The sequence below is a fragment of the Sinocyclocheilus grahami genome, unplaced genomic scaffold, assembly GCF_001515645.1.
Source record: "Sinocyclocheilus grahami isolate Dianchi unplaced genomic scaffold, SAMN03320097.WGS_v1.1 scaffold86.1, whole genome shotgun sequence".
NCBI classification, from domain to species: domain Eukaryota; kingdom Metazoa; phylum Chordata; class Actinopteri; order Cypriniformes; family Cyprinidae; genus Sinocyclocheilus; species Sinocyclocheilus grahami.
The window spans coordinates 1292365-1320161 of NW_015505265.1; the positions used below are offsets into that span (position 1 = coordinate 1292365).

A 27797-nucleotide genomic window follows, 5' to 3' on the forward strand; every position below is an offset into this window, starting at 1 on the left:
ATTTTACGAACAAATCTAAATTAACATGTAAAAATATATATTTTTTGAATGTAGTGACACAATTTTGCGTCGTGATTACGTAATGACGTCATCACGCAATGACATCACAACGTCATTTAGCAACTTTTAGCAACAAATCGACCATCCTTTAGCAACTTCCCCTGAAAATTAGTTGGCAACACTGAGTCCAGACGGAAAAGGTTAAAAGATCAACAGTGCAGATGTAGCCTAAATGCAGATAGTGAGATGTTGTCTCGAAGACTAAAACGAGTACTGGTGCGATATTTATAACGTTCATATTGGTGCAAACGCCGTTGTTAAGAGCAACATTTGCAATGCTATCGATATAATTGCTGCCACAGGGATAGCGGGTAACTTAAACGATAACGTTGTTATTTTAAAACCTTACCTCGATAATACAGCTTCCGTTTATTGGTGGTGTACATCCAAGAATAAACATGTATTTACAGGAATATTTTGAGGACGCGCCGTTTGCAAACTAGGCGTGCGAAAAGAATGGGTCTCTATGGAAGGCCAAAAGGGCCAAAAACACGTCTCGAGACGCGTTGAATAAACGTGTAACACGCATGAAATTTCAAACAACTAACACTAACTTAGAAGACGCCTGGAATGTCGTCGGAGAAGTTGACGGTGGCGTGTGTTTTGGCGGTGTATGTCGCCTCTGCTCCGCGCGCTGTGCCTGGTGGAGACTCGGGTAGGACTGCAGTCAGTCACATGTGTTTGTGTTTATATCACATGCAGCCTATCACAGAACAACATGTTGTAATATCACATACACAGCATGACATGAAGCTTTTGCAAATATGAACTGCATGAGACCTGTTGAGATTGTTATTAATCTTTCTAAACACCTGTCTAAATCCAGCACCGCCAGTGGAACCCAAAAAAATGATTTGGAACTCAAGTCACACCTGAAACATACAATATGAATCATATAACAACATATTAGACCAAGTGATGTTTATTTTAAAGTAGGATAGCTTCAGCTAAACTTTTTGTTATACAATAAATATTGGACATTTTCTGGTTGTGAAATGTACTTAAAAGTTGCTTTTGAGAAAAGATGTAATTTACAGATGCCATTTTTATTATTATATTTTGGAATTATTCGCTGCAGACATTAAAAATGGTCTGTGTGAACAAATGGGAAGGTTATTTACTGCTGGGTCAGACTAAAAGAGTGTCAGTCCCTCTCAAAGCTGTCAAGAGAACAGAAATACTAATCTCTGTGGAATGACGTCAGCTCGTTAATCAGGAGAGCGAGAGAAATACTGTACATGATGATATTAATGCACTGCAGAATTGGAGAAAACATGAAGCGGTCTGCGTTCGTGTCAGATGTAATGAATCATTTATAATGAAAGATTTTAATTGTTTAGGCAGCTTTTTTTATCATTTAGCAGTTTGTGGTTAATTATTATACTAAGATTTGTTTTTTTTCTGTTTTGTTAGTCCTCCAATCCTCCCATGTCATTTCTTGAAGGAACAGTTATTTAATGCTTTTAATTTGTTATGAGCAATCCCATTAATGCAAAGGTAAAGTTACTCTTGCAGACATAGCACTACTACTGTTTTCCCCACAGAATTAAGTTAAAAAATAACAATGGGGATACAACTCTCCTAATATCATAATGAAGATTATAATACTTTAATTAAACGTGTCATTTTTTTAATAAAGAAGGCTTTATAAGAAGGTTTTTCAACATTTTCTAACATTGCATGGTTTCATATTTTACTATTATTTCTTAATAAAATGCTTGACTGACTGCATTAATATGTGAAAAACCTTTTCTCCCGAAATCATGTGGTGCAACCAAATTGCAGAAACATGCAAAAAAAGAAAGAAAAAGGCTGTAAATGATAGCATAAAAAGGATTCCTGCAGACCCTCGTGTTTGTGTAACAAGTCTCTTAAAAGATCAGATAAACATATCATAATTTGATATTTTAATGATTTTAAGGCATGGTTCAGGTTGTAAAATCTTCTGTGGCTCCCCAAAATCTTAATAATTCATTAATAAGTTAATTCTTAACTTATAAAGTTAATAATTCATTATACTTATTAAAAATAAGTTTTTCCCTTGAACTTTATAAACAGATAATATTGTTTACAAATGTTTTAAAGGTATAAAACCTTTTAAAAACCACATGAACGTAACATACATACAAAGTGCATTTGTAAGAACTTGGCACATGTGTTTTAAACTAGATTTTTTATAAGGCTTTAGTTTTTTTTAGTTGTGTACTCTTATTGACCCATAGACGCATTGCTGCACAATGTTTTTAAAAAAGGTGCCCATAAACAGCCATATTCAATAATGGGGAGACAAAAATAAATGTTTTCTTCTGGGGGAGGGGGTGGGTGTGCAAACAACAAGCTGCTGTTCTGTGAGCTTTACAGCATGTGCATGGGCAGGGTGGCTTTTGGAGGCTTTTAGGGGAATGGGGGGGCTGCAAGAAGCTGTTTGGGGCTTACGGAGAGAGAAAAAAACCCAGCCAACCCCTTAAGCATGGCGTTTAGGGACATTGCAGGATGCCGGCGTGATAGTGCCAGCTGAATGCTCGGCAGAAATTCTCCAGGTCTCCGTCTCGCAGTCCTAATCCCTTTAGGTGTGCTGCGCCCCGGAGAGGCTGAGCGGGCCCCGGCGGGACCGCTGTTGTCTAGGAATGCGAGTGTGGAAATGATGGGGATTATGGGGGGAAAAAGGCGGCTGTGGGTGCCCGATGCTGTGCAATCACAGAGACACTTCACTGTCCTGCGCTCAACTCCGTTTGCGCCACTTTCCCCGTTTAGCCCTCCTTCTTTGGGACCAGGCTCTGTATTGGGGTCTAGAGACAGCACTGCAGTGTGTGAATGAAATTGGGATGTATAACATGAGAAATTTTGATTACAGGGAGATCCACATGCTTTGAAATGCGGTAGACCTGGCCTCACCACGTGTGTATCTATTTCTATTCTAAATGAGAGTGTGAAAGCAGAGAAAATTCAACCGCTGAAGTGTGAGGGGTCTGCACCTACAGATAGAGGACTTCCAACATGACAACGAAAACAGACGACCGCTAGTGATACGCAGGAAGTGCCAGCTAACAATTTCAAAATGTTGTGATGCACTGAACATTTCATATTGCATCAGAGAGCACAGATTATAGGATTTTACAGTGTTTAGGCAAGTATTGCATCAGGCAGCATTGCTTAGATTTATACAACAGGGCAAAAACATTTGGGATTAGTAGGCGAAAGGACTTTTTGCCTATTAATCTCTGAACTGCAGTTTAAAAAAACATTTTTTTTGGTTTGTAGATTTCTAGATTTTGTACAGTCCTAAATTTTTGCCACCCTTAAAGCACTTTTTTTCCCCTCCCAAAACTCACTGATTTTTATGTATGTCCTGTAATGAGCTGGATTACCGCAGTCATAATATTTCTAGGCCTGGAAAAGGAATGGAAATGAATTCATATTTGAAGTCAACAATATACACTATCATTTAAAAGTAGATGATAAGTTTTTTTTTTTACATTTTTGGAAGAAGTCGCTTACGTTCACCGAGGCTGCATTTACTTGATTCAAAATACAGTAATTTTATGAAAGAATATTACAATTTTAAATAATAATTATTAATAATAATAATTAATTATTCTATTTTATTCTATTTTACAATTTCTGATGGTAAAGCTGATTTTCAGCATCATTATTCCAGTCTTCAGTGTCACATGATCCTTCAGAAATCATTCTAATATGCTGATTTGGTGCTCAAGAAATATTTTTTATTATTATCAATGTTGAACAATCAATGTTGTAGTTGTGCTGCTTACTACTTTTGTGGTTTGTTTGCTTACTTATTTATTAGAAAGTTCAAAAGAACAGTATTTACTTGAGATAGAAATCTTTTGTGACTTTATAAATGCTTTTTGTCACTTTGATCAATTTAATGCATTGTTGCTGAATAAAAGTTTGTTAATTAATTACATGTATCTAAATGTAATAATTTTTTTAATTATATATTTAAAATATTTATACATTTAAATTGGCTTTAAAAATTAGATTCTCAATTGGTGGGTCATAAACCAAAAAGTCAACATCCAATTGGTGTTTTGGCACCAATAGGCTACATCTGGGACTTAGTCGAAGCCATGCCAATAAATTACCATTAATTAATATAATAACACATTTAATTGCTTACTTGTATAGATATTCAATTAGAATTTTGTTGGGTCGCCACTTGATGTGAATTCTGGGTCCTTATGCCAAACCAGCCGAGGCAATATTTGGCCATATTTCATCAACCTCTGCTTGTGTGGAGTAAACTTTACTCAGAAAACAATGTGATAATGGTCTTAACGGAGACATTTAATAAGTATAATATGTAAATCAAACAGAAATACACGCCTCGATACTGTATGTATCAATAATGTCGTGAGAGGAAACACTAATGTTCTTAAAAAGATCACAGTCACTGGTAGAGTTTTAGAGGGAGCTTTTTGCATGCGTGTGGCTCGGCGTAGAGGGAGTCACAGGCGTTTATGCCTGTGTACGGCACACAGCGACGGATGGGGCTCTGTGCATGCACCTCGAGTATGGGAAGAGTGAATAGATTTGCCTCTGTATGTGTGCGTCTGTCTGCTCGGGGATCAGGGGAGCCGTGTGCGATGGAAGAGAATGAGCGTGTCGCTTAGCTAATGTCACACTGGGAAGATTTTGCAGGTTTTGATCCGAGCAAATTAATGCAAAACCCAGTGCAAGTATTTGATTTGGGAAAACTTTCAGGAGCGGACTTGTCTCTTAATAATAATTATTGGGTTTACATTAATTTCCCTCTCTGTTTTTCTACCACAGGAGAGCTGATCACTGCTGCTTGTGAGCTGGGGGTAAGCATTAGCTGCATTGTTTAATCAATCCACTCATTAACTCTTATAAGCATTAAGCAAGTTTAATTAAGTATGGGGGGAGAAGAAAGATGATTAATTTACTTTTCAGGCCACAGGTTTTTTTATCCTCTCTTCTTTTCTGTGCACTTCTTTTTTGACTAACTTAGGACTAGAGAATGCTATAATTTGCAACCCTGTTCTTCAAATCCAATTAGACTGAATGGTTAGGCGATGGCTTTTGTAAGCTTCGCCTTATGTACGGTATAAGGCTTATTATACTCAACCCCTCTCCTTTTTGTGCATGCGTGTGTGCGCGTGTGTAAGCCGCAAAGAATGAACTAAATCGGGTTAACAGTTATAATAAGTTTTATTATTTAATAAAGTTTATTACGCCGCCGCGATCCTTTTAGGGAGGCTGTGGCAGTGTCACTATGCCAGTAATCCCTCCCTCTGTCCGTGTGGCCTGCCTGTCTGCGGCTCTCCCCAGGGTCAGAGGGCTCTCTCCGGGCCACAGGCCCTCCCTTCCTGCTCCCTTGAGCCGTGGATCTTTTCTCCTTTAAACTCCTCATCGCAGGACTGCCCCCTACCATGCGTTCTGCCTTTTTCCGGCGTGCCACACGCGCTTCCAGACCCGGCGACGCCTCTGCTTGCCTTTCCACGCTGTTGGCCTCGCAGGTATTTCACCGGTGCAGGCATTTCAGCCACACGTGTCACACGTCACTTGCGCAGTCGCACGCACCTTGCTGGCACTTCCAAGTGTGCCCTTCGCGCCCCTGCCATCTGCTTGCCATACTGTCTCTCTCTTTTTTTTGTCCTGTGTCTGTCCCCCCTCCCAAGCCTCTCTGTTCCTCTCTGCCTTGACCTGTCTTGCTTGTCTTCAAGCTGTCTTTTCGTTCTGTATTATAGACATTTAGCAGTGTTTGGGGAAGCTGCTTTGCAGCTGATTGTACTCAATTATCGCTCAATTACAGTCAAGCTGCCCTTTTGAAAAAAATAGTTAAGCTAAGTGGCTACCAATGCTAGTAGACCAAGTTCCCAGGGGATCCATATGTAACTTTAATGACCCCCAAATATAACAGTCCCTTGTAAAATTTACTTTCTTTCTTGCAATTTTGAGTTAACAACTTGCAATTCTCAACTTTTTTTCTCAGGCTGCGATAACTTTTAATTTATGTCTTGCAATTTCAAGTTTACGCCTTGCAATTCAGACTTTTTTTCTCAGAAATTATGAGAAATTATGCAAATCTGGCTTTTTTTCCTCAAGTCTCAGTTTGTATCTTTTTTAAGCGATGCCTATTTCTGGGGCGAAATTGCAAAATGTTCATTCAATTTCCTTTTCATATTAAATGTAGTAAATGAAGAATAGATGTTTGGAAATATGGAAATATGTTTTATGATCCAGACCAAACCTTTTGTCTGCAAAATAGGCAGGTCACAAAGCCCAGATTGGCCATCAGGAGAACCCTGGTGGCTAAGCAACTGATTTGGCCTGCAGCCCTGCTCATTTTCATTTATTTATTTATTATTACTTGATATTATTTCACACTAGGCACCCCTTAAAAGAGATATAAACTCTAATATTCCAAATTTGTGAAAAGTAAACTCCGAATTCTGAGAAAAAATTGTCAGAATTTCAAGACATAAAGTCAGGATAGTGAGAAATAAACTCTGAATTGTGAGACAAATGTCAGAATTGCCAGATATAAACATGCAGTTCATACTTTTGTGAGATGTTGAGAAAAGCACATTTTTAAAATAAGTTTAAATGGCTATGCAACTAGTGACAACACTGCAATGAAATAATTCCCCCCCCCCCCATAAAGCTACAGTGGGGCAAATAAGTATTTGATACACTGCCGATTTTTCAAGTTTTCCCACTTACAAAGAATGGAGAGATCTGTAAATGCATGTATGTTGCAATTATATTTTGTTTCCTAAAATTCTTTTTTCATCCTAGAGGCCTTTGCAGCCCCCTAAGGGGCCACGAACCCTAATTTGTAATCCCCTGAACTAGACAATTGTAGCGAATCAGCTCATGGGGAAATATGAATAATTAACCATAACTAGTTATAATTAACTATTCATATTTTAGATCCACTGTAGATATTTAGCTGACCACTCAGGGTCAACCGTCTTGTCAATTCTAAGAACGTTAATTTCCTGGTTAAAGGAAATAACTTTCTTACTGTACAAACTTATAGAATTGTACAGTAAGAAAGTTATTTCCTTTAACCAGGAATGCATGTATGTTGCAATTATATTTTGTTTCCTAAAATTCTTTTTTCATCCTAGAGGCCTTTGCAGCCCCCTAAGGGGCCACGAACCCTAATTTGTAATCCCCTGAACTAGACAATGGATTTACTTCCTCCTGGGTTTATGTTTTTATTTGTCAATAATATATTGTTAAGTGAGTTTTTAAGTTAGTTACTTCCCGACACTGACTTATCACAGTTCACCAAACCTGACTGACAGGGACTTCAGCCTTACGAAATAGTTTGGAGGGATCAGTTGACTGGGGCCCTCTTTCCTGCTTTGATCTTGAACTCACACTAGCTTTTAGACATCCACTTGTCCACCGAGTTTCCAATCCATCCCTCAAACAACCTCTTCTCGGAGACATTTCCTGCTCTTCGCTCTAGTGTTCAACGTTTCTCAGCCTGCTGTGCCTGTGTGTGTTATCAGGCCAGTAGGAGTGAGACAGCCTTTAATAGCTCTAGTCCTTATCGCTCCTTAGGGGACTTAGTGCCTAATTGCTGGGAAGGCAAGGAGACAGGAGATCAGGCTTTACGGGAGGGGGAGGACAGTGTGATGCTGTAACCCGCAAAAGTAAGGTCTGCGTTTGGAAGCTGAACTCTATGCTGATGGGTGGTGGGAGAAAGGGGGGTTACTAGATTCTGTTGCTGTTATCAGAGTGTTCTGCGAGTGAGTTTACAGCTGTGTTTTCCCCCAGGTGGCCCATCCTCCAGGATACCCACTCTTCACCATGTTGTCCTCTCTGATGCTCTCGCTGCTGCCTCTCAGCTCTCCGGCACGCAGTATCAGTGTCCTGTGCGCCTTTGGGGCCGGGGCCAGTGGAGCCCTCTGCTTCACTGTCTGCAGGTAGGCCACTCTCAGACTGTTAAACTAAATTTATAATGGTCATTGTAAATTGTAAAGCATTCCAGGTTGACTTTATTTTATTTACTTTATTTAGCTTTTTTCATCTAATATGTTGAATGTTATTTTATATTAGTATTTTACTCATTACTTTAGTGAATATATATATATATATATATATATATACAGTGTGTACGGAAAGTATTCAGACCCCCTTAAAATTTTCACTCTTAACAATATTGCAGCCATTTGCTAAAATCATTCAAGTTAAGTTTTTTTCCTCATTAATGTACACACAGCACCCCATATTGACAGAAAAACCCGGTGTGTAAAACGGAACAGAGGCCTTCTTCTTTACCCGTGGGCCCTGTTGTTATGGTGATGGGCAGCCTTCAGACCCCGACTCCCAACAGCACAGGTACGAACCAAAAATATATATATATATATTAGGGCTGCCCCCTAATAGTTGACTAACCATTAGTCGACCATAAGAGGCTTAGTCGACCAGAATTTTATTAGTCGCTTAGTGGGGAAAAAAAATCCACAGGCGAAGTCACGCAGTCCGTGATGAACAGATCGTTAACAGCTGGTCTGTGGTAATACAGTACATCAGGCAGGACATCCAAACGCTCGCCTGTCATTCAATGTCCTCAAATATGGCTTATCATCTGAAATAATAAATAGCAACAAGTAAGTATTGTAAGTATTGGCCGCTCAATATAATGTTAACCTAGAAAAGCATGCGCTATTCAAGTGTGTGGAAGCGGACCAGTAGCACGTTCACTGCAGGACAGATGGAGAGCCGGTGCGGTCACTTGCTCTTAAAATAGTCCATCATTTTTGCCCATACAGATAAGAGTAATACATCTTTCGAATCTGTAAAGACTCTACGTTTATTGGTGTGCACTCACAATAACAACAAATCATTGCACTTTTGTAAAATAATGAAAGCAAACAGGATGCGCTTTCTGCCATCTTGGTCTGAACTTGAATGCGAAACTCTGTATACTTGCTTACAGGCATAAAAAATATAGGCTATCTATAGAGAGTGAAATGTCTACTTTCAAATGAACCAATTAAAATGGAAAACAAATATTCTCAGATTATGTAATGCACATACATACATACAGGCGCATCCACTACTGTGGAGATGACAAGTTAATTTCGCCGACTTCATCTCTTAAGCCGAAAAAAAGTAAGCACTAGTTTATCATTAAATTATTAAAATGTTAATGCAGCCTCCATACTGTTTTACCCTGACACGTTCATAATCATTACTTCTGCCGGTGTGCTGTGGCAAGCTTTGTGCGTGTGCTTGAGTACTGATAGGCTATGTAGGCAATTAAAGGCTCAGTATTATGATTTAAATGGTTTAGTAATAAATGTGCAATTAGTTGACTAATACTTAAAATGAACGACTACTAGTCGACCAGAAAAATCTTTAGTCGAGGGCAGCCCTAGTATACACACACACACACACACACATACATACATGCATTTGTGGTTTAAGGGGACTCTCCATAGGCGTAATGGTTTTTAAACTGTACAAACTGTATTTTCTATCACCCTACACCTAAACCTACCCCTTACAGAAAACTACTGGCAATTTTTGAATTTCATAAAACACTATTTTGTAAGTTTTTTAAACCTCTTGTTTTACAGGGACACAGGAAGTGTCCTCATTTACGTTGTAGTACCCATGTCATTATACACATTTGTGTCCTCATGAACCAGTACACACCCCCACACACACCCACATATATATAATATGTACATGTATATGTATATGTGTGTTTATACACATACCTGTTAAAGTTTGGGGTCAGTGAGATTTTTAAATTCTTTTAATTAGTTTTAATATTTATAGGGTGAAACATGTTATAATGCAAAATAAATGTGTGTGTGTATATATATATATATATATATATTAGGGCTGGCAGTCGATTAAAAATTTTAATCTAATTAATTACATGATGTTTGGATGAATTAATCTAATTAATCGCAAAATAAATTTGACTGTGAAAATACGCACAAAAGATTATTTAAAGCTATTTTTGTGTTAAATGAGAAAGTATCAAGTAGAAATTACAAATTGTAGCTTTAGAAATAAATCATTTATTTGATTCAACATAAAATACATAAACTATGGAACACAAAAGAAGATAATTTGAGAAAGATCTCATTATTCATTAGTCATTAACCAAAAACAGCTTTGTTACCAAATCTTCAAAATACCTCATTTTATGTTCCACAAAAGAAAGGTTTGAAACAACATGAGGGTGAGTAAATGATGACAAAATGTATTTTTTTTGGGTGAACTATCCCTTTAGTGTTTTTATTATTATTATTATTATTTATTATAGTTTTTTTTTTAATGAAATTATACTCTAAATAAGAAACTAAATCTGCCAGCAGGTGGCGGTAAATTCCTTTATGAGTCATTCATGCAAGGCTGATTCATTCAGGAATGAAGTAAACGGCTATCTTTATGAATGGGCCTTTGAATCATTGGTTCACATGATTCCTTCAAAACGTGGATTCATTCAGAAACTAAATACCGTTGTGCTGCTCAAAGACTCGCAACAATTCTGCTTTGGCTTTAAAGGTAATATATTCTTTGCAAAATTGAGCAAAAACACATAATATTGTGTTTAAAATATAACACAATATCAACTTCATATTTACTGAACTGTTGTATAAAATCACATTTAAACTTGTGATATTCAGGAATCAGGACATAAACAGCACTTGTGTGATAGGGCTACTGCTCTCCCTGCTCCTGTGATATTGCTTATAGTATGATATTTTGAAACAAAAGAGGTGCATTTTTAGATTAAGATTGGTGCTTTTTGCATCTGCATTTATGGAGTTGTTGCCCTGCATCATATTTGTTAGCAGTCAACTGTATGAAATGTAAGATGATGAACAGGTTTGGGGGCGGGGCTAGGGCGTTAAAATATTTTAATTATTTTAATTAATTAAATAATTTTCATAACTAATTAATTAAGTTAATGCATTAAACTGACAGCCTTAATATATATATATATATATATATATATATAAAGTTAAGACATGACCATTGGACAGCATAATGCTCATTGGGTCAGCGGGGTCGGAAAAAAACAGGTGGAAAAGAAAAGACACGTTAACTGCAAAAGATTGAATAATTAATGTGAAGAATTAGGTGTAAAACCATCTGGAACTATTTAGTCTCCAGCGCCACCATTTTCCAGAACTGGAGTCTGAATCCTGGAGTCTCCAGAATTACAAGGTGTCAGGTTCTCAGAGACTTTGCTTGGGTAAAAAAGTGTGTGCAATAATGTGGGTCAATGACATGACACTTTTTATTTCTTCTATGAAGAATTATTATTATTTTTTTAATTAAATAAATTTTTGGGGGGGCCTAAAAAATAAAAATGTTCTGATATCAAAATGAAGAAAAATGCTTCAATTTAAAGGGATAGTTCACCTAAAAATGAAAATTTGTCATCATTCACTCACCCTGTAATTCTAAAACACTTGTTAAATTTAGAGAATTCACTACAGTGGTGTCCATTAGACATTTTCATTGTGAAATCTCTTTGATGTTCCAAGTTAAATTAGGTAGACAGACTGTTATATAATGTGTCTCACTTCCTAGACGTAGCACTCCATTTTCTTTTGATTTGTCAATTACGGATTTTTTTTTTTAAATCTCATGGTTTTCCACATATGTTTCTACTCTGCATATGGGTAAGCCTTTGAGGATAGCTGGCATCAATAATAATCATAACTGTTGACTGAATTACAAGCTAGGAAATATTATTTTGAACTCAAGCTTTTGGTTCTTAGCATTAAAGGTGTCTTTTTGAACCCTAAAAACAAAAAATTATGACCAACAGCTGTTGATCATAAAAAACAGGAAAGTGAATTAGATGTCAATGGCGAAACACTATTTGTTTGGTATACGTACTTTCAAGTTAGACTACAAGAATAGCACAGACTAGATTTTGACTGTGATATTGTCCTTAAAAGGGGTCATGACATGAGAAATCTAATTTGCCTTGATCTTTTGGCATATAAGAGGTCTTTGTACCATTAAAACATCCTGCAAGTTTCAAACGTTCTCTTCATTATAAGCAATGCATTTATTTAATCAAGCTCCAAAAATGGCTTGTTTGGATCTGAGGTGGCATATGACATCACAGCGGCACAAACATTTGCATAAACGCTGCCTCCAGAGCAAGACATCCATGAATAGTCATCTTCTCACCATAGGCCCCGCCCACTGGCGTTCAGTCACTTAACGGCTGACACTTGATCACGCTGAATGCGAGTGTTGCGTCGCATCAAAACAAACAGAAATTCCAATAACTGCCGCTATCTTTTCTACACTGGATACAGTATACAGATGCACGTTCGCTTTTTGACAAAGTCCACGCGCTCGAGTCTGTCGTCAATAGGACAAATGGAGTGAAAGAATGTTTGCTTTGACGTATTTGGTTTAAACCACTTGTTCGCATCTTTGTACAGATATCAGAAGGTTCCCAGCGCAAGGAACAAGTGGATAGTTTATTTTTAATGGCATCCTGTATCGTGTCAGAGGATTTATTGGAGCATTTTGTTTTGTAATCGAGGCACAGTGTTATGGAGAGTTCACAAAGAAACATTTGTTGAAAGATGAAGTGGTACTAACTGTAAGTATATATTTTTAATGCTTCAGCTTTACATGTCAAATAATGTTTTTATTTGAAAATAATTACGGAATATTTCACATAAAATTGAATGTGTACTGCTTTTAAACCAAACAGTGTAATCACGCCAATGACCTCCGTTACATTTGCATTAGCACAAACTTTCCATATAGCTTAAGCTGTATTTAACCTGTAAATTTCCTTTAAACATCTCCATGCACTACAGGCCTCATATTCTACAACTCAGCATGACTAATGGCACCGTTTAAAGACGTGCAGTAATATTTCCTTAACAGATGTTTAATGAAGACGTCTAAACCCTGACCGCAACGGTGCCTATTTTTTCCCATTAATTTTTCCCCCAGATGGATTTTAAAAAAACAATTAAAGAGGTGTAAGCCATGAGTCAAACTAATCAGCTGAGGTGAATCCCAACACTACATTACAACTTTGATTTGAAGCACAAAAATATTTGAAAATCGGCCAGAAAGACAAAGGTTCAAGACTTTGTACTTTGACTGTACTGAGGGAAAGAATTACAGTCCCATGAAGCATTGTGAATGACATAATCAAATAAAAAAAAAAGCTAGAGAAATGTAAAAGTATTGATTTATATGTTGATTGTATATATATATAAAAACAATATATATTTAATTTATTTATAAAATATATATATACACATTTTTGAGAATGTAGGAAACTGGTTTGATTGCATCATTCCAGTGCTTTATAGGAGTGAGTGGACGTTCTTTGTGGTGTGATTTTATTGTCTCCATTCTCTGATTGGTGGAGATTTCCATGCAGAATTATTTTTCACCAGATGTAATTTTTAACCAGAATATCCACTGTTATATTCAAGTATTAAAAAAGCATATCTATAGACACTACGGATCCAAGGCACTTCTTCCAGTTCCAAAATGTTAAAAAGCCTTTATTCAAACATGGCTCACTCTAGAAACATTAAAAATGACTAGAACACTGCACACTGGTGCATTTCGGCCATCCAGCCTTCCTCAGAGTGTCAAGTACAAAATTAGTCACAGGTGTAGATATAATCAGTTGCTCAGTAGAAATGGGAGAAACCAAAATACTCATTACAGGGGGGACCATTATATATATTATATATATATATATATATATATATATATATATATATTATTTTTTTGTATATGTGATTATACTTTGAAATTTTTAATGATACTTTTGGTTTCTCCCATTTCTACTTAGCAACTGATTATATCTACACCTGTGACTAATTTTGTACTTGACACACTCTGAGGAAGGCTGGATGGCCGAAATGCATCAGTGTGCAGTGTTCTAGTCATTTTTAATGTTTCTAGAGTGAACCATGTTTGAATAAAGGCTTTTTAACATTTTGGATCTGGAAGAAGTGCCTTGGATCCGTAGTTTATATAGATATAATTTTGAACCCTACCAAAGAGCACCTTCTGGGACTATTAAACGGAGGTCTTTTCAGCAAGTAGTGCTCCAAGATGTTTTCTTTGAGTTATTAAAAAAACATATTTAACAAAAGTGTAGCTCCAAGGTTTCTCTTTAACGTTTAATAAGATATAGTTAAAAATCAGTACTTGAATGGAGAATGGGAACAAGAATTTTACTTCTGGAACCCGACTCATCGATACTTCATTCCTAAAACTTCAGACAATTTGGATAATTCAAATTTTTAATAATTCTAATGCTATCATTCTAGTTATGCAAATTTCTTATAATAATACATTTTTGTTAAATACTTTCATGAAATTTTAATGCAATAATTTTCTGATGAACGAATCAAATTTATCACAGTTACCACAGCATATATCAGTATTCAGTTGTTAATGAAGATATTTGAAAGACTTGACAGCAAGTACATTTTTATAGTATGGATACCACCCCCCACCCCCCAAAAAATAAACATACCATTGAACATGTTTTACCAAGGTGCATTCATGCCTAAATTCAGGTACACTTTATTTTAAGGTTATTATTACTGTGTAATTACACAAAAGTACTGACTAATATTAAGTAACAACATCTATTTACTGTAGAGTGAGGTATAAGATTAGTTATTTTTAATTATTCATCATTTACTTTTATTATTGCATTAAGAAGTAAGTACAAGTAACATGTATAGCAAGGACACTAAAATAAAATGTTACTGAAAATTTCTTATTAGAGAATTTATATATTCCTCATAGGGTTAACTGTTAAATGTTAACTGTACTAAATTAACACTAAATTACAGTGAGAGCTCTGCTTTTTATATAAGAAAGAAGTTAGATAAACATCTTTATTTTCTCTGCAATGATGTAGTCAAGCATGTTTGCACAGTTGCAGTGTTTATTTTGGAGTCACCTATCTGTTCTGAACTGAAGTACTACAGAGACACTAACACAGCAGCATCCTGCACAGCAGACAAGCCTCTGATGCTGCACGCAAGTGTCACTCTCTCGCCTTATCACTGAAGAGAGAGAGAGAGAGAAAGAGAGAGAGAGAGAGGGAAGGAGACCCAGGTGGTCCTACATGTTCTGGAATGCAGGACGTGTCACATGCCTTCCTTCAAGCAGACAGGCACTCCTAAAGAGGTTCGTGTCAAGCCCCCTCAAAGGAATAAAGACAGGAGGAGGACAGCGAGCGACTGTCAGGCCGCCCCATTGAAGCGATGACGGGGGAGGATGTGATATTTCGCCTACCTCCGGATAGCACCCCTGCTCTGACCCAGCCGCGGCCCCCCCAACCGCTGACGTGTGCTGGGGGTTAATTGGGACGCAGCAGGAGCAGAGTCAAGGGTGCGGGGGGTCTGCATCTTCACCGAGCCTCGTCTTCCTCAGCCCCATCCTCGAGTAGTAAAGAGGACTAGAGAGAAGCCAATATCACCAAGAATCCCCCCCGCCTGCTTTTGACAAGCTATTAGTCCGACTGCGCGCACACACGCGGCCTCGTCTCATACGAGACGGGAGAAGAAAAGAGAGGAAAGGCAAGTAGTGTGCAAAAAAGCAGGAGAAGAGAAAAGAGAAGTAGTCAGCAAGCGCGAGTTCCTCACACACCATCCTTCCTCCTTTCTTCCATCCGTATCCTTCTCTCCGCTCCGCTTTTTTCCTGACTTACTTTGCTTTCCCTGCGAAAGCTCCATTGTTCCCCTTCCCCTAAGTCTCATCAGCCTCTTTTGTGGCCGACTATCACAGCGGCAGGCAGAGGCGCGCTGGAAACGTCTAAATGGTATCATGGCTCGTGATTAAGCGCGCGAGCTTCGGCGGTGCCGCCGCTGCTTATGAGTCAGGTCTGATAAGGCGAGGGCCCTGCTCTCTACTCAATTTCAGATACCGTTAATGGAATCTGTCTTGTGCGATTGTAATGTGAGAGCGCCTAATTTGCCATGGAGCTTGAAGCTGTCAGCGGCGAGGGATTGCGGGGTCAGGAGGGAGCTGGCAGCCGCTTGGCCCGCGGCGTGTATCTGTGCCGCTGAATAGAGCAGCTCTCCGCCTGTCACTTAGCTGATAGGCTGATGAGGACTCTAAGCCACTCGGCACAATGAAGAGAGGGCCATACTGCCTCGCTTCCCCCCTCTACCACCCCCCTTTAATTGTCAAGCTCGCTAAAATTTTTCCAAGCCAGTGTGCTGGAGACCGGGCTGAGTTTTTTTTTTTCCCCCTCTGCAGCTCTCTCTCTCTCTTGCGTCTTCCCAACTTTTTTTATTCTCCTTGCTTTCCTTCATTTCTGTCTTCTCGGGTCTCCAACAGACAAAGCTGACCTCGCTCGTTCATCCTTTTGTCCAGCGTTTCCTTTTACCTCGCCCAGGCCATGTGTCCTATCTTATTCTTCCCAGCTGGAGTCCCGAGTCTTAAGTCAAGTCTCGAGTCTTTTGTCTCAAGTCAAAGTCAAGTCTTAAATTATATATGTATTGCAGGTGGATATGTACATTCAGAGATTTTCCCCCAATTATGAATTCACGAGTTAATAGATAAACAGAATTTGTTTTACATCCAGCTAAGATTTCTGAGCCTGTTTACCATTTGAAGTATGCAGTTGCATTATTCAGTCATGCTTTATGTGGTGAAATGTCTACATATAAACAATTTTGGAGCATTGTACAGTATTTGTTGATTTTGTATTTTTTTTTATAAAATAACAGATAAAAATTTATTTTACAGTGCCCTCGTTACATATACTTACTATGTAATAACAGCAAATTATTCATAATTACAAGCAACTAACCCTAGCCTAACCTTATAGTAAGTAATGTTATTAATTAACATTACTCAGTACTTGTTTGTCAAAGTCAAATTTATTTATTTATTTAGCACTTTTCACATATTGATTTAAAGTAGTGTTACAGAAAATCATTAAATTAATGTTTAATATCTCCATGCCTTGTCACTTTTATCAGATTAGAGTTGGAAAATAATATAGTTTATAGTTGAGATACATGCTACATATTATATAATTGCTTTACGTGAATTTACTGTATGGACACGGATAAAGTTGGACATACTTAGCTATATATCCAAACTTATATGAAAAGCTTTTATCTGCCCCCTAATCATCTGAATAGTACCATTGGTTTTGGACTCTGTACTGACACCTGTTGGTGTGGATGTATTCAACATTATTTTGCCATGATAAAATTAGGGCACCTTAAATTGAATAGCACAATGATTCTTCTGTACCTTTATTTTTATTTGTTATGTAATTACACGCATGATGCCAGAACTCATAACATCATCACTGTTAATTATTGATTTATTATTTTGGTCTTTCAAGCTTTTTTTAATGGTTACAGTTGGTCATTTGTTGATTTGCTGCTTCATATAGATTTTATTTTACATACCAGATGTCTAGCATAAGAGTGCTTACACACTAGCGTTTACGTTATGTCAAAAAAACATTGAAAAACTGTATATAGTCCATCACTGTTGTCTCCTCTGTGCTCAGGGTGGCTGGTCCCAGTCCAGGGGCCGTCCTGGCAGGTGGAGTTTTTGCTGTGTCCAGGCTGGTATGGCAGTGGTCGGTCGTGGCTGAAGTCTTTTCTCTTCACAACTTGTTTGTGGGTGTCCTTTTCTCACTCTCGGCCTGCTTCCACTGTGCAGAGAGTGTTCATCACAAGAAGAAGGTACTATAGTCCAAACCATTTGGTATTTTATTTATAGGTGATACCAATCATTGTTGGTTTAAAACTGATACATCTTGGTTGTAAGATGCATATTTCTATATATATATTTGTCTTTTGTCAGTTTGCTCTGTGGGGGGGGCGCTCTTCTGTGGGCTGAGCCTGTGTAATCAGCACACACTGGTCTTGTATGTTGTCATCATAATTCCCTGGGCCCTCCTGCACCTCTACACACATAATGTAAGTATTGATAATCACTCAGCTTTCAACACATACTTTTTCAACATTTCACAATGATGTAAATGTCATTAATACCTTTCAAAGAGCATATTCTCTGATATTATGAACTCAAATACAGCCACATCACGTAATAAATATACAGCATTACAGAGATTAGTATTCATAACCCAGTGATTTCTGAAGGTCTTCAGGTACTGGTACTTGCAATTGAAAACTCCCATATAACTGTGGTTTTGTCCAAGTGTTATGCCTATGCTGTTGTTTTGGTATTTATTAAATTTGAACACTTGGCAATGGAAGGATCTATCAATAACAAGTGACATGCATTGCCCACAGGGTTTGTCCTTCTTTGGTCTGGTGTCTTTGGGGACGTGCTTTCTGGCTGGCTTTGTGCCCTACGTCTACTTGCCCATTTCCTCCTACCTCAACAGAGCTCGCTGGAGCTGGGGAGACCAGACGTCTCTCCATGGCCTCCTCACACACCTGCTCCGAGCTGAATATGGCACCTTCAGCCTGGTACCAACAGATTCAATAGTGATTTATAATTTAAAAAACATGTTTTGAAAAATTAAATGTATGTACTCAAATGTGCGGTTATTTCCATGCTGCATTTATTTTATGAATCTAATGCACTGCATATGGAATTCTTTGGTTTCAGGCAAAGACAGATGAAAACGTGAACCTCCTAAAAATGTTATGGTGAGTGTAAGGAAATTGCAAAACAAATTAAAGGGATAGTTCATCCAAAAATGAAAATTCTGTTATTAATTAGTCACCCTCATTTCGTTCCAAACCTGCAAGAACTTCGTACATCTTTGCAACACAAATGAAGAAATTTTTGAGGAAATCCAAGAGCTTTCCGACCCTGCATAGACAGCAACGTAACTACCACATTCAGGGCCCAGAAAGGCAGTAAGGACGTTGTTAAAATAGTCTGTGTGACTTCAGTGGTTCAACCGTAATTTTATGAAGCTACGAGAATTTTTGTGTGCAAAGAAAACGAAATAACAACTTTATTCAACAATTTCTTCTCTTCTGTGTCAGACTGCGCATTCACGAGAGTACCACGACTTTGTTTAAAGAATAAATCCAGTCATTTTCAGAAGGAAAAGTAGGAATTTATGTATTTAAAAATCATTTAAAACAACAAAATAAAAACATTTGCAATTCAGCATGCAAATGCTAGAATGTTATAATTATTACCATTTAGATATTGAATGCCAGCTATTCTGTCAGTAAGGGTTGCATGGTTGTAAAATAATTGTTGATTATGTCCCTTGATACTGTAACTGCAATAATTAATTATTGTTTAATACTAAAATAATACAATTTTATATTCAAATCATTTTGTGCAAGACAACCGCACACCATATTCTGTAGCACTTTGTTTTACAGTCATGTTCTGCATGCACAGACTGTTTGTATTATAGTAATTGTAATAATTGGGTAATAACTAGGTACTAACCCAGTACCTAACCTTAACCAGTTACCTTACATTTCCATACTTTTTACGTACACTGTGAGTGCATATACTGTAAAATAAATAGCAAATATTTTTGTTTGTCTTGTTTTTGTCCAAGTGTTCTTCCACTTATATTAAGTGACAGCTTTAATAAAGACTAATGACCCTGTTAATACCTCATCCATAGTTAATTCTTGTACAGTAGATCCCCCTTCCCTCCAAAACTGCAACGCTGAACCTGATAGGAATAACAAATCTGTTGTGTTGCACTGGCTTAGAAACGATCAGTGATGTTCACAGCGTCTCTGATGACACTGGTGTAACACATCATGCGAGTCTCAGGTCGTCTCCTCAGCCCACCCTCATCAAACGTTTGGGTGTCCCCAGAGAGAGAGCTTATTTTATGTCCCGCTAGCACCAATCAGCCGTTTCCCATCACCCCCCACAGCTGCCACATAGTGTGATGGACAGGTGAGATCCAGAGAGGGGAACACAACAAGCATGTCACAGCATAAACCTGCCATAAGGAGCTCAAACGCTCTCTCTCACACACACTCGCTTTCACACGACGCTTAAATAAGCTGTCAGAGAGAGATGGGTATTAAGGCTCAGGCAGGGCACTATCTCTTTCAGCAGGGAAATTGGCCATTGACTGGGTTTGGGAGACAGATAGAGAGAAGCCTGTCACAAGACTGCACTTAATGTTGAAAAAAAAAACATTCAGACACTCACAGCACTTTCAGTTTGAGTCTCTGTCCATCACACAGACATGCACACATAGTGGATATATTGATAAGTGTGTCTGTTGTGTTTCAGGGCTCAGTGGAATCACTGTGTCAATGATCTGTCTACTCCAGTACTAGTGCTGGCACTTCTAGGCATTTTACTGTCTTTGTGGAACAGGTAAGACGTGGCTGCATGAGATCCACTGAAGTGAAGGAAAAGCACACAATCTAAAAGCCTTTCATTCATCACAGTTTAATGTAAAGAGGATACTGTAAATGTAAACACCGGATGTGTGTGGATATGTATTGTTTTTTTTGAGCTGTCAAATATGTCAATTTCTGGCTCAACTACCTGTTTGTCTGAAACCTGTTGGCAATAATCATAATTCTTGCCATTTACATTCACTTCCATTTTGCAATTTCAATTTTATTTGGGGCTGCTAGTGGCACAGATATTGAACACTTCAACTTTATTTAGACTACCATTCAAAAGTTTGACTTTGGTACAATTTTTTAAATGTTTTTGAAACAAGTCTCTTATTCTCACTAAGGCTGCATTTATTTAATCAAAAATGTAGCAAAAACAGTACTATTGCGAAATATTACTGAAGTTTAAAATAACTTTTTTTTATCATTAGCAATGTTGAAAACAGTTGTGTATTTAAATGCACAGAATTCAAAATTATATGTATTCTAATTTATAACTTAAATTTTTTTTTGTCATTTTTAAATATTTGTTTATACTTTTATTCAATTTAATGCTAATGTGAAAGTTAAAAAAAAAAGCCATTGCGCCATGTTTGAATAATATATTTAATGCTAATTTAAATGTTTTAATTTCATTCAAAAAATAAAAGAAACATTTCTGGGCCACTAAATCTGATTGGAGAGGTGGTGTTGAAATTTTGAAGCTTGAAATATTGCTGGTATTATATACTATTATATTGTAACATATATTACATATTATTCTTCCATTAACTTATTTGAACTAATCTGAATTCTTTTAAAAAAAGCTAATGCTAATTTAAAAGTTTTAATTTCTTTCAAAGTAAAAAAAATAAAATAAACATTTCTGGACCACTAAATCTGATTCGAGAGGTGGCATTGAAAGCTTGAAATTTTATATATTGCTGATATTATGTAAAATATGTTTACATATAAATTACATGTTATTCTTCCATTAACTCATTTTGTGGAAACTATTTTGACTCAATTTCGTTCTTGCAGGAAACATTATCGGCAGAGCAAAAAGCAACAATATTGTGTTTGAAATGTTAATTACTAGATATTAACTTGTTTATAGAACTATAAAGGCAATATCAGTATTACAGGCAGACACAGCCATGCTAATATTCAGTACAATAGCATTTGTGCTCGTGTGATATTACTACAACTCTCTCCTATGCATACCATCATAGTTTTGCCATCATATTGTATTTAGTAAATGTAGTTTCAATGTATTCAAATGCAATATCATCATAAAACTTTTTTAATTAATGGCATATATTTGACCCCCAGACCGCGCTGTATTTTTATCTGCTTGATTGTCACTATGGTGAGCATCTACTCCGTGTTCTTTGCCTGGAGAGCAAACCTGAATATCGAGAAGCCTCTTGGAGTGGTGAGTGATACAATTCTAACAGATATGATTCTTATATGATGTAATATATTTCAAATGGACTTCAGTGAATATAGCACATGTGTGTATGTAGGTGGAGCGCTTCTGGCTGCAGGCCGATGCTGGGGTGTGTGTTCTGGCTGGTCTGGGTCTGAGCTGGGCCGTGTGTTGGCTGAATGGGCGTCTGGGCTGGGGGACGCTGTGGAACACAGGAGCCTGGATACTCACTGCAGGCCTCATCTCACACGTGATCAGCTTAAACCACAAGTAAACCATTCACACACAGTCACACAGACTGGGAGCCAGTGGATGATATGAAACTTTTCAAACATCTTTAATTCACTTTTCAAAGTTTAAGGTCACAAAAGTCTTGAAATACCTTTGAAAAAAACTTTGAAACATGTTGCTGTTAGAAAGGCAGCAGACACTTTTATTAAAGCAGCTTCAATAGCAATAGACATATATTTATGTTTTCATACTGATTTATATGCTAACCAATATTGAACACCAACATTACATTTCATATATGAACGTGTTAAGGAGGTTTCTGTTAATTTGCTCTAGGAAATTTGTCCCCAGGTGGCCTTTTACATGAATGATGTGTGTATGTCTATGTGTGTACACTACCATTCAAAAGTTTAATCAGTAGTTTTTTTTTTTAAAGGAATTAATAATTTTGTTGAGCAAGGATTCATCAAAGAATCCTGTAAAACTTGATCATGTTTTCCCCAAAATATTAAGCAACGCTGTTGTCAACATTGATAAAAATAAGAAAACTTTACAGATGATTTATGAAGGATCATGTGACACTGAAGACTGGAGTAATGACTGCTGAAATTACTTTAACATCACAGGAAAAAATGTCATTTTTTAAATGTATTAAAATAGAAAATGCTTATTTTAAGTTTTAATAATATGTGACCCTGTACCACAAAAGCAGTCATAAGTAGCACGGGTATATTTGTAGCAATAGCCAACAATACATAATTAGGATATTAAGTAAAGATCATATTCCACAAGGATATTTTGTACATTTCCTACTGTGAATATATCAAAATGTAATTTTTGATTAGTAATATGCATTGGTACGAACTGCATTTGGACAGCTTTAAAGGCGATTTTCTCAATATTTTTTTGCACCCTCAGATTTTCAAATAGTTGTATCTCAGTCAAATATTGTCCTATCCTAACAAACCATACATCAATGGAAAGCGTATTTATTCAGCTGATGATGTATAAATCTCAATTTCACAAAATGGACCCTTATGACTGGTTTTGTGGTCCTTGGTCACATATTTCACAATAGTACTGTGTTTACTATATTTTTGGTTCAATAAATGCAGCTTATAAATAAATATGGTTAAATACAGTTCTTTTAGGAAGTAATTAACGGTAAAACATTCCTGAGCTTTTTACTGTACATCAGTTCTGGCATTAAACATTTTTAATGTTTGGCCCAAATGATGGTTCCTCAATCAATCAATCATATTTATTTATTTCTACTCAGAATTTTGAATACCATCAAAAGGCTACTGTTTGTATAACTGACAACCATAATTTTGTGCTATTTCATGCATTGCCCCTTTTGTTTTTGTGATAACGACCAGCTGACATTATCTCTTACTTGATATTAATTTTGATTTTTCTATTTTTAAACCCATTCCATTAAATTCAATACATTTCCACCTAAAATCAGTGCCGAAAATAGTTTTAATAATCCGCGGACTACAGTAGTCAAAGAAATGCAGATTGGTATTATGACCGGTCTAAATACTCATTCTTTTGCAGTGGGTCTAGCAGTGTGCATTACTGCATTAACATCACAGACCCGCTGAACCATCAGACTCTGAGTTTTTTTGTATATATTTGTGGTTGATCATCCAGACCATGGCAGTCACTCATTTCCTCCATGCTTCAGCAGCACACATCAAAGCAAAAGCTCTCTTGCACTCTTCTGCAGCTTTGACTCATTGCTTGATTACCCGTCCTGACCACGCTAGTCATGCAGATTAAAGCAGCCGAGTTCTGTGCTTGATTAGACATCCTAGCCACAGCAGTCATGTAGATTAGAGCACTGAGGTTTGGTACATCGCTGCCACAAACTGTGGCGCTTTGATCAGTGGTGAGACTGACACTCTTGTCAGCGCTCATCACACCTGTCCGAGGCTGATTACAGCCGAGAGATGTTCCACCTCGTCACTGCTCACAGAGAAACAGAGCTACTGACTGCAGAATAGCTGAAAGAACGAGAATGTCACGGATCCTTACACTTTTGTGCAAACTCTTCAAAGTAAACATCACTGCTGATGTGGTTGAAGTATTTGTGAATGAATGTGCGGGTACATTCACACACGCAGCTCATAAAACCTTTATATCACTTTCATCTGGCAAACTCAGTATCAAATGCTGTCTTTGTAAAGCTGTTACAACAGACTTTTTTCACTAAAGACTTTTACACACAGGCATTATTAACCTATTGACCTTTGGGATTTTGTAGGTGCAATAATTACTGAAATCTGGCGGTAATGATCACGTACTAGGCAAGATATCATACAAACAAACAAATTAATAAATACAAAAACTAGTTACTTGGGTTAAAACCTTATAGTTGACATGTTCACCGAAGATATTATATTTAAGATCATATTTTAAGATCACATTTTAACACTTAAACAATTTGCTTTAGTACAATGGCAATATCAAATTATTTAATTTAGGAAACAATTGGTAATTTAGTTTTCTTTGCAATATTACATTAATATGTGCAATATTTTGAAGCAATTCATATTTGAATATAATGTTACAAATAATAAGTAAATCTTTCCTATAAGATACATTTTTCCTATAAAATGATCCTATAAAACGTATTTGCAGCAGTTATTTATATATTTTTTGTATACGATTAACGTTTTTATTAATATTTGAATTAGCTTTTATTTTTAGATTTTAAGTTTTCATTGTATTTTTTAAATAGTTTTATGTGTTTATATATATATATATATATATATATATATATATATTAGTGCTGTCAAACGATTAACCGCGATTAATCGCATCCAAAATAAAAGTTTTTGTTTACATAATATATGTGTGTGTACTGTGTATATTTATTATGTATATATAAAGACACACATACTGCATATATTTTGAAAATATTTACATGTATTTATGAGTATATATTTATATTCATATAAATTATATCATATATAAATATATTTAATATGTAAACGTAACATATTTTTCTTAAATATATACATGCATACACAATATACACACATATATTATGTAAACAATAACTTATTTTGGATGCGATTAATCGTTTGACAGCACGAATATATATATATATATATATATATATAATTATAATAATTATTATTATCTTATTATATCAGTTTTAGTTTTCTTTTTATTTAGTTATTTTAGTACTTTAATCTAAACTTATTTAAATTTTTTATTTACTTTGAGTTTTTCATGTAATATATGTATATTTCAATTGATTTCAGCTTTATTTAAATGACCAAAAATGTTTTAATAGTTTTAGTTTAATGATAATAACACTTATTTGAGGTGCTTAGCATCAAAAAATGTTAAAATCCATGCTGTATATAAATATGCACAAAATTGTGGCCCTATTTAACCCCTACTCTGCAACTCAAGAAACACTGCACATCCTGTTTTCATTCTGTGTTTTAGAGAAGGTATTTTCAGTGTTTTGTCTGTGTCGACAGAGAGTGTGATCAGAGCGCTAATGACGTGGTGGACAGGTTTGCCCGTGAGGTTGTGTTGTCACTGCCGGCGAGCTCGTTGGTTCTGACTCGTGGTGATCTCTCAGGAAACACACTGCGCTACCTGCACTACTGCCAGGGTCTCCGGCCAGACCTCAGCCTAGTTGACCAGGAGGTCCGTAATCCAGCCTGACACATGTCTAATTTATTTCAGCCACAAACACGCTACTCTGTCACTGTTTCGAATTGCTTTTAAAAGCCGGCGTTTTATGATGCAGATGACGACGTATAGCTGGTATGTGGCAAAACTCCAGAAGCATTTACCTGGAGTCACGTTTCCAGGGCGCTGGTGGGATCCAATCAACACCATGGAAAAGAAAACATTCAGCATTGAGCAGTTTCTCAAGCACAATGTGCAGCAAGATACACACACACAGAGGTCTGTGTTCATATTCATATGCCCTCTTTATATATGCTACAAGTGACATTTAAATTATAATTTGTGCATATTTTTTATAGAACAATTTGCTGAATGCACTAGAGATAGATTGTCATCTGTTACCCCTTATACCACACTGCAAGAGCAAAGGAGATCAACCATCTATACTGCCTCCCTCCACCAGACGGCAGTATTTCCTTGGTAAAGCCCCCAGCCTCTGAGAGGGGGGCAATAAGCACTTCAGTCATTTCCCTGGGAAGCAGAACAGAGAGAATAAGAAATAAATACTTGAGAAAAAAAATCAGCAACCTGCTTGTTTTGTTAAGAGAGCCAGTTTCTATATCCCTGCCATGTGTATCCTGTGATTCAGGATCTATAATGGCTCTAACATAACAGACAGGCTTAAAAGCTTTTACTCAGTTCTACTCTAAAATACTCTACTTTAAAGATTTTTTTTGCTTCTTGCTGGATTATGCAGAGAATGAAAGTATATAGCCTATATAGGCAGTGTTGGGGAAAGTTACTTTTAAAAGTAATGCATTACAATATTATGTTACTTAGTTACTTTTTATGGAAAGTAATGCGTTATGTTACTTTTGCGTTACTTTTTTAATCTGGATAGGGCTTGCTTGTTTGTTTTTAAAATAAAAAAGTTCTAGTTTTGGCAAATATAAAAGCCTTTTCACACCAAACGTGAAATGAATAAGCCTCAGGCTGAAGGGAAAGTAAATTTACATCCGTACAGTAGAATGCAGAAGAAGAAATTTCAACACACTTCAGCAATAAAAAAAGACACACAAATGTTTGTCTAGAGTAATTTTTGCTTATTAGTATGATTGAACTGGATCATCGAAGGTCAGAAGCAAAGACATTGGTTAATAGAATGGGATTAAATACATAAAGGATATTTGTGTTGTTTAACATTTAATTATTGCAGGTTTGTGTCAAGTTGCGTTATTTTTATTCATTTTGAGGAATACTGAATTTTTTTTAGAACTACAGTAATATCCGATTTCTCTCAACATGGGGACAGGAGACCTGTCAATCAATAAATAAAAAATAAAAAAAGTAACTTGCGTTACTTATTTGAAAAAGTAACTGAGATATTCTCCTGTAAATTAAAAAGTAATGTGTTACTTTACTAGTTACTTGAAAAAAGTAATCTGATTACGTAACTCGCATTACTTGTAATGCGTTACCCCCAACACTGTATATAGGTAATAATTTTATTTGGTTTCCATGGGGAGTTTTTTTTAAACATGTTGTTCAGTAGCAAACAGAAGCAAAACTATCTATAGCAGCACTTTATAATAATGTTCATTTGTAACATTATAACATAACATTATTATAACACAATATATTATATGATTATATTATAACACAAGATTTATGTACCTTTAAATAATAAATATATAGGAATCTTTACTTAGTTTTCTATTTGAATGTAAAACATAATGAATGTTATTATGAAGATGTACACATTCATTTTAAACTGTACACTGATGCTCAGTCTTTCCTCTGGGTTTGTCTACAGCAGGCCAGTGTTTGCATGTATTGGCCTAACTGAGGGTGACCCCAGCTGGGAGAGGAGTTTCTCTTGTTGGCCCTGGGGCGTCTGTGAGCAGTTAGTACCTGTCAAAACCCCATTTGACCCTGATAAATGGGCCCAAAAAACACTTGACCTTTACAACTGGAGCCAGCCACATGACAGGTAGCACGATTACTTGTGTTTGTGGTTTACTTAGGAAGTGACATATTGCCTGAATACTTTTTGGTAATATGTGGAATTTAATGTTTCAAGCTGAAATGAACATTAGGCTAACAGA

The 27797-nt window shown here is 36.6% G+C and overlaps 1 protein-coding gene across 1 annotated transcript; it reads left to right on the forward strand.

The window, feature by feature from the left end:
- Positions 1–571: 571 nt before the first annotated feature.
- On the forward strand, positions 572–27721 carry LOC107586901 (transmembrane protein 260-like). Its single transcript, XM_016274451.1, is given in 14 exon segments — positions 572–715; positions 4855–4886; positions 7837–7985; positions 17588–17765; positions 17887–17898; positions 17901–18002; positions 18339–18518; positions 18661–18701; positions 20281–20367; positions 21708–21810; positions 21902–22074; positions 25536–25707; positions 25811–25950; positions 27506–27721. Coding segments are annotated over 14 exon segments (1635 nt in total). The 5' UTR covers positions 572–630; the 3' UTR covers positions 27687–27721.
- The last annotated feature ends 76 nt before the right edge of the window (positions 27722–27797 follow it).